Genomic DNA, 8,602 nt, shown 5'->3' on the forward strand with positions numbered 1-8,602 from the left:
AAGAGCCTAAGAGCAGCAGGGCCCTGTGCGTTAGGCTCTGCCACACGAGCCAGCAAATAAATAGATCACCTCTTTCATGAATAAAACTGAATATAGCATGCCCCTAGTTCGTTGCAACTAACAGGTTTGAATGAATCTGAAAAGACAACTCCATGGCAATACTTTTTCATTAGCTAAAGACAAAAACTGGTATTGCTTCTCATCAGCTAAAACAACACGGACGTGACTAACAACCTTGCACTTGAACATTTTATTCCACCCAGTTCCAGAGAAAATGACACGAGCATTCTACTCTTCAGTGGCCAGCTATTGTACTGTATATTCATTCGATCATCCAATGTGGGGAACTCTAAAAGCACAGATGCACAGGCCCCCTCCCAGCTGAACAAAAAAGCGCCGGCACACGCTTCTGGACCACGGTCTCATGTACAAATTACACATCATGTACACTAGTCTCGGCAGAAAATTACCATGTGAAAAACGCAAGAGGGAAAGAAAAATACCCGCAACCATCCACAAATCTCAACAGCGCATTCCCCTCCCAATTGAAAGGGGAAAGGTCGTGTCTTGTGACTCAACAAATATACCCCTTGCAAGCTGTAACCCCAGCAAGATGGATCATGGCCGTTTCAGTGATCGGACCATGTTGGAGATGAACTCCATTTGCCCAAAGAGACCGCACGCAGAGCATCTGGTGTATCCTCTAGCCTAGCAAGTCCTTGAAAAGATTGGGATTGTTCCCTGTTGGTGTCACACCTACTTGCCGTGCAGTCGCATCCTTTTGCAAGGCATCTTGAAGGCTAGGACCCTTCTTTGCAGCCGCTGCTGTTGCTCCTTTGTGGGAGCTCATCAAATTAGCATCACCTACAGCAGGATCAGCAGATCCACTGGTTGCTCCAGTTGGTACATCATCTGAGAAGATCGACATAAGATCTGGTGCGTTGGAAGTGCTGGCAGCTGGAGTTCCAGAAACCACCGGAGTGGCTGATGCTGGTCCAAGAAGCCCCTCTAGCTGTGAGAAAGGGTCGGCTATTGGAGGACTTGATGAGACTGGTTCATCACCCAGATCCAGCAGATCAGGTGGTGGGACAGCGGGAATTACTTGCTCTTTAATGGGCTGGGATGCCGCACTACTCGCAGATGCTTTCTCCGTTGAAGCACTCTCCTTTGCTGTCTTTCGAGAAGCTTGTGCTTTCCTATCAGCTTTAGCAGCTGCTGAACCAAAAAGTGAAGCAGCAAGCCGTTGCTTTTCTGCAGAAATTTCTGTGCCCTGCTGTCTCTTTGAACCATACGTGGACTCCCGCGCCTGTGAACTGGTTGCACCTCCCCCATCAGAATGAGAGGCCCCATTGGTTGCTTGTTGGCTAGATGCTGAGCTTGAAGGTGTAGAAGAGGAATAGGTTGGCCTTCCCCATTTCTTTTGAACCCCATCAAGGCGAAGTTTGACACCAAACTCACCAGAAATTGCATCACCAGAAGGCTGGGACCTTGATGTTTGGTGGTCTTCCTTATAGTAACCTGGTTCTGGAACTGGAACCAAGTCAGTAGGTGGTGCGGACATGCTGGCTTGTGATGTTGCTAGTGCCATCGAAGGTTTAGGCATCTCATAGGCCTCAAACCTAAGAGTGTGGGCAGATGTTTCCTGTTGTTCTTGGCTTCTGTAGCTGCCCACACTTATCGCACCTGAGCGCTCACTCTCCGGAATGTAAGGGGCTGCACCATTTTCCAAGGCTTGCTGCACATAACTGTTTAGAAACGAGAGGTTTCTGTCGACCTGCAATACAAATAAATATTTTCAAACAGTTAGATTCTTTCTTTAAAAAAATAAGGGCAGATCCATGTGCATAAAAACTGACAAGAACCACACTTGGAATCTCAGCATTCTAACATATGCTATTAAAGGATCTAGGGGTATCAGGATACAATAGGAATTGGGATATGAGGTGGGAAAAGATAGAGGGCTTGAATATGGGATAGGGAAAAGTTGTAGGATTAGAATTAACCCCACCACTCCTATCCAAACAGCCGCTAAGAGTTAAAAAAGAAAGTGCGGCAACAGCTTAAGAGAGGGATCTTAGGAAAAAGATGGGACCATGAAATGGGGTAGAACATTGAGCTATAAAAGACAATTTCCTTTTGACAAATTAGATTTAGACATAACCTATACAGACAACGTAAAGATATGGAGTCCAACTCAACTACTTATCTCCCTATTCAAACAACGTAAGTCCAACTCAAACAATTCATCTTTACAACTAAAAGAAATAACACCTAAGCAACCAAACTAATGAAAACTGATATATAGTCACATGCTTAGCAATGTAGGTATGGTTCGCACAGGTGAAACTGTTAACAATGCATGTAAAAGAAATCCTATTCATGGCACATTAAATGTCCAGGGAACAGTAAAGATGTGCCCAAACATTCACGTCTTAAAATAAGAAATGAAAAGGGATAATGCACGTTCTTAGAACAAAGCCCAGGGGGAGTCTCCCCTCTCCCCCTGTGGTCGATTTTCTTTTTTAAGAAATTCTATTCATGGCACATTCTCAGGGAACAGGAACGATATGCCCAAACATTCACATCTTAAAATAAGGATAATAGAAGGACCAAGCTAATTTCAAAGGATGGTATAATAGTACCTCAATATCTTCACAGCTTGCATCTGCGGGCATAACACTTTCAACAGCATGTTTGTCCAAGCCTAGTAAAGCCTGTAGTTCATATGCCCGTTGCTGCAAGTCTGTCGAATGTGAAGCTGACAATTCATCTACCAATGTTTGACACTGCAAAAAGATGGAAGATTCATAAGTATTTGAAGTAGAAACTGAATAATGGTACCAAATCCACAATGTCTTTTACTTGATTCATATTAAGCAAATATTATTTGCTTCATATCATCTGGTGTTAAATCATATAACTGATCAAACAATGTTCTTGGTTCTTTGACAACGAATATCATGATAATAAATTAATTTAGCAAAGTATTGTTATGAAATTATATGCAATGCAGGCATCAGGGTATATATAAATATGAGGTTGAATACTCATGAGCTTTATTTGGTTGGTGGTGGTCCACTGGTCCCAGGGGCGGACATGCAACTAGGGCCACACGGGCCGTGGCCCTAGTCGTGGCCCAGTAATCCCCACTAACACCCTTCATTTTAGTCCAAACACTTGAGGCCCAGCCCACCGACGCATTCGTTCTTCCTCGCCTCGCCTCTCACTTCATCTCGCTCGCGACTCCCCGACGTCCCGAGCGTACGGGAGACGGCGTGGCGCGCCACGTGCCAGGGCCTTCCACGAAGACATCTAGGATCTAGCAGCAGTAGGCTCGTGTCCACGTGAGCGCCTCCTGTGTGCCTACGGCCTACGGCGGCGACAGCGAGGGAACCAGTCGCGGCTGCCCAGGGAGACGAGATGCCTGGAGACCTGAACTAATCGCATCGCGCTCACGGACGCGCCAAACGGGCCTTCTCCTTTCCCGTGGCCTCTCACAGTGGAATGGATGGATGCCGTTGCTTTTCTTTTTCCCTCTGGTGGGATGGCCCCAACTTCTCTTGAACTTGCCGGGTCGTGCCGCGGCCGTGGACCAAAGCTGGAGGATGGCAAAGCTTCTTTTGCTGAGCAACGGAGTTCAGTTCGCAGTTTTGCACAGCACAGGTCCACCCCTGCTTTTCCTGGTGGTCGCAGGCTCGCGGCAACATCATGCGCGGCAGCTGCTCCTTAGCAAATGGCAAGTCCACGATTATGCGCTCAATTTGATCTCGACAGCTCAAGAGGACGTACTGGTGCCACCGCCGCCGCCTGGACCGGCTAGTGCCACCGCTGCAGCCTGGTGGCTAGTGCGCTGTCCGGCAGTTGTCGGAGCCCCTGCGAACTCGCTCCTTGGCAGCTCAGTTCCTCAACTCCTCCGATTCTCCGCACGTGCATGCTTTGCTGCTGCGGTGGACGCCGCCGGCTGTTGAATTTGGCCCTAGTCGTGATCAAAAGCTGGGTTCGCAACTGGCCCTAGTCGTGATCAAAAGCTGGGTCCACCACTGACTGGTCCAACTTTGCAATTCATGATAATTTTACCTTTTTTATCTTAGCTGATTTTACTGCCTAAAATAATTAACCAGACTTAAAGATGTAAGCCCTTGCTAAAGTAATGAATCAAGCAGGAGACTAGAATAGCAAGAGATGCAAGTCTATGTCTATATCTATGTGATCAGAACTCGGTACGATTTTTGACAATCCTAACAGACTAAAGCAGCTAATTGATATTGATTGCGACAAAATCAGACTACTGAAAAAAAGTTGCATATTTTCATTTACCTCGGGCAGCATATCAATCTTCCTTCCAAGAGTAACTTCAAATGCAAATATCTTCAAAATCGCCGAGATTGCATATGCCTTAAATAAGCAAAATCAAATAAACAATAACAACACACATCAATCACAGCATACAAAAAGGACACATCAGTAGTAGAATATAGGAGCATATAAATGATAAAATTCCAAGAACCAATCAATAATCCCCAGTGTTGAATTAATGCTATAAAAAGGTTCTGCTTCTCTGGTACAAAGAGATTAGATGATTTTGCAAATGTGGAGGAAGAACCTTCAACCATGTACACCGTGGTTGGTTTACATCAATATATGTTTGTATGCAGAAAAACATGTATATGTTAAATTAGGAATAAAGTTTCAACTTGGCAACTGACCGAAGTCCACAGTTCCACCAAAGAATTGGTCAATAGATCGAACTGCATACCAAGTTTCAGATTATCTAGCAACAATGTGCCATGTGTAGTACTCTCTAAATTGCAAGAAGAAAGAAATATTGTACATCTCAGGGACAGTTTCAGATTATCAAATCAAGCCCAATTGTTTCAGATTATCCAATGGAGCCCAAGTGTCATATTTCAGCATAAAGCATGCAGGATGTAAAGAGGCTAAGGTAAACTGATCAATTAACTAAGATGCAAGAACATACCTTGACAGTGTCATCTGTGAGGTGGGCCTCTGCCACATCACACAACTTCCCGATAATATAAGAAGCTGAATATTTCCCATCAGCTGTTCCATATTCTCCCAAAACCCAGCATATTATCTGAAGCAAAATGAATCAATATAAACTATGCCAAAAACTATAATTTGGAAAATGAAGGGCAATGGAAAATAAATACCTGCAGGAATGAAGAAGGAAGCTTTGGCTCTCCCACAATGCGGAGATAGGAATCTACCTGTTTAAGCACAGTGCAAAAGTGTTACTGGCAGATCGAGTGAGGAGGACATCAGAAAAAAGAGGGAACAATTGTGAAGGTTGTTCAAAACATTGCCAACATAATTGGAAATGAAGCATGAAAGATAATCTGGAAATTTTCCTCAACGGTCAGGTCAGAAACCGAGCTATGTGCTTTACAAATGTGAGGACAAGGATTTTCTCCTGCCCGTCTCTGTATGGTCAACTAAAGTGAATTTGACAAAATAAATCAAGGCACAACTTAGTCCTTAAGCTTTCCTTTTGTTTCTGTGAATTGACCAGATAAAGATTGCAATTGAAGATGTATTTATCCACAGTAATCATGTCCGGCATTAAGAATGTGGCTGCAACAAAATTTTGGAGTTCAGAGTACATACAGCTGATGATCTTAGTTGACTGTCAGCACCTTCATCCTCCTCACCAAAGCCTTCAGCAATAAGCCGCATCAAATTGTGTGCCACCCTTATGTTGACAAGATCTCCAGCATGCTCAAAGACTTTATTCATGGTCTGTAAGAAAATATAGGAAAAGAAAGGTCCTGTTGTTAAGAATCAACTGAAGATGCTTGATAACATTTAGGCCAATACCCATGTAGTTACCTGGATAAACCACTGATTGCTAGGTGCAAATTGCTCTGCGAGTTCAACACAACGTGATGCAATTTCTGTCTTGTAATGATGATCAGTTATGTTGATCATGTACTCAATCATCCTATCAACAATGACTTCAACATTTGTTGACTTTGTCATCTTATAAAGAAGCTCAAAAGTCTTGCGCTTCAAAGTGTCATCAGGGTCCTATTCACGAATACAGTGAGTGAGAAACTAGAGTGCTACTGAGAAAACAAACTTAAAACGCTAAACTGCTGACACAAAGAAATTTGTCAAATAAGGCTGGAAGCAATAAAAAAATTAGAAAACATTCATTGCATTAAGTTCTGAAACTAGAACATGATTACAATGAAAGAGTAGCTTCATTTTCTTGCAGCGAGGAACATGATGTCAGTAACATGTTGGAGAATCAATGTTCACCATATCTCTCACCTCTAAGCAATCAATAACAGCCAATTGGTGCTCTTCCGCAATATCTGGATTTATTTTTATTAGCCGGCCAAGAGCATCAATGCCCATGTACTTAAGATTATGGCTATCACTCTGCAATCCACAGAAGGGAAGATCAAGTTGGTTAGCTTCCAAAGAGGACAGCATGAATGCCATTAATTTGTCCGATAATCAAGATTATGTGCAAACCTTCAGAAACTTTGATGTTGTTTCAGCTGCAGCCTCTAGCATTTTAGGGTTCGGGAAAATGGATGAAATACAGCATATGCATTCATACAGTATAGCATTCCCAATGTTGCTTGCAGTGTCACCCTTCCTAAATATGTCACCCAACACTGTGTACATATGTCCACTTGCTTGTTTATCACCACTACCCAGCACAGCGAGTATCTTCAATAATTTTATCTGCAGATAACAGCAGTAAAATCTAAGGGGAAATAGAATGGTGCCAACTGCAGACTTGAAACTGCTAGAAGAAGCTTGTCAACACCTAACAAAACAAATAATGTTAAACTTAGCTCATGTACCTGAATAAATGGTGCAGGCATTTGGTGATAATCATAGGAAGTCGGAAGCCTCCTCTCCGCAACTTGTTTGAGGATGTTAACAAAACTAACAACCAGATCCTTGTATGAATTTGGTTCCTCCAAAATCAGGTCATAGAGGGGGCATAGGGTTGCACCCATAACTCCAGGATCATTGTCACAGAGCCTCTGCACAATAAGGCAGACCACTACTCAGAACCTCACACAGTCCTCTATGCCGCAGTTAAAGATAAGAAAAGTTATACTATATTACATTTTTGTAAGAAGGAAAGTAAACATGTGCACATGGAAAAAAAATCCTCATTTGGTCCAAAATGCAACTCATGACTAGCTAAAAAAAACTAAAATGGCATACCCTCAACATCCAGAGCACGCGGAAGATACTAAACCACATGTTTCAGCCAACAAAATGCAATTGGATACAACAGCTAGTTGCTTCAATTTAGCATACAGAGGCATTTGTAAATGCATATAGAACAGCCACCTTAAACAGAATTGGCAGTAGATTGAGACAAAGTTGTAGCTTATAGAGCTAATGCATGATCATTACAACCTATTCTGCTATGGTACCAATTATAAGAAAAAACATGGATTTTGCCAAAATAATCAATGGAAAAAATTTCAAACCTTGCGGAAGTTGGAGACAAGGTGGGAAACGGAGGAGGGGGATCGCTGGTAAAACCGGTGCAGCGCCATGACGGCCTTCTTCCGTACGGCCTCCTTTGGGTGCGCAAGCAGCTCTACGACTTGTGGCAGCACGGCGGGAATGGCCTCCTCGCCGATGAGGCGGCACGCGGCGGTGAGCGCTGCGCAGACGACGAGATAGTTGTCGGACCTGAGGTCCTTCTGGATGGTGTTGACCACTAGGATGACGAGGTCGTGCCGCTCGTCGAGGAAGAGCGCGACGGCGAGGTACCCGGTCCGCTTGAGCGGGAGCGACTCGTCGTGGGTCATCTTGACGGCGTGGATGTGGCCAAAGGAGGCGTCGTGGCCGAGCATCTCGGCGTAGACGAGGCGGAGGAGGAGCTCCTTCATCTTGCGGCGGGGCACGTCGGGGTCGGCGAGGCGGCGCTTGAGGTGCTCGAGCTCGCGCGCGATGATGCGGTCCTCTTCCGCCTTGGAGCGCGCCTCGCCGATGGACTTGACGAGGTCGAGGAACTCCTTGGACTGCCCCCACCCGCCCTGCGACCCCATCGCCAGCTCCCGCCCGATCGTCCGCAGCTGCTCCATTGCCGACGCCCGCTCCCGGACGGGGCAGAGGCTTCCTCCTCGGGGGGGCACGGCCGCCGCCGGCGACGGCGGAGGCGTCCGGTCGGAGTGGGGAAGTGGAGGGGTGAAGGAGATCTGGATCGGCGAGTGGGGGAGAGCCGGGGAGGTGGGTTTGCGGGGAGATCGGGATCGGGATTAGCGAGGGAGGAGAGGAGAGGACAGGGGTCTAGTTTTCCTACTTTTTTTTTTTCGTTTTCTTCTCCCTGGTTTTACTCCACCTGGGTTCTTTTGTTTTGAAAGGGAAGTCTAGCACTGGACCTCTTTTCCCTGGTGTTTCAATCCTTGATGATGGGTTTTTGCACACTAGCATGAACAGTTACTGTATATATAAATGGGAAGCCTGGGCTATTGATAGTAAAAGTGTTGGTTTGAATTTTTTAATATGTATTGACTTAAATGAAATATATTATTTTTAAATGATTATTGCAACATCTGCATATCGCAACCACCTCCACTTATATCGTCGAAGAATAGTGGTT

General features: G+C 45.0%; 1 protein-coding gene across 1 annotated transcript; it reads right to left on the reverse strand.

Annotated features, from left to right (window-relative positions):
* Positions 1–223: 223 nt before the first annotated feature.
* On the reverse strand, positions 224–8,317 carry LOC117856884 (AP-4 complex subunit epsilon). The gene is made up of 11 exons (XM_034739321.2): positions 7,482–8,317; positions 6,837–7,022; positions 6,499–6,714; positions 6,292–6,402; positions 5,848–6,045; positions 5,626–5,757; positions 5,172–5,228; positions 4,979–5,095; positions 4,318–4,395; positions 2,643–2,786; positions 224–1,774 (listed from the first exon to the last, which is right to left on the reverse strand). The coding sequence occupies exons 1-11, from the start codon at positions 8,082–8,084 to the stop codon at positions 704–706; spliced, it is 2,913 nt and encodes a 970-aa protein (XP_034595212.1). The 5' UTR covers positions 8,085–8,317; the 3' UTR covers positions 224–703.
* Between the last annotated feature and the right edge of the window lie 285 nt (positions 8,318–8,602).

Source organism: Setaria viridis, chromosome 5 (genome assembly GCF_005286985.2).
Source record: "Setaria viridis chromosome 5, Setaria_viridis_v4.0, whole genome shotgun sequence".
Lineage (NCBI taxonomy): Eukaryota > Viridiplantae > Streptophyta > Magnoliopsida > Poales > Poaceae > Setaria > Setaria viridis.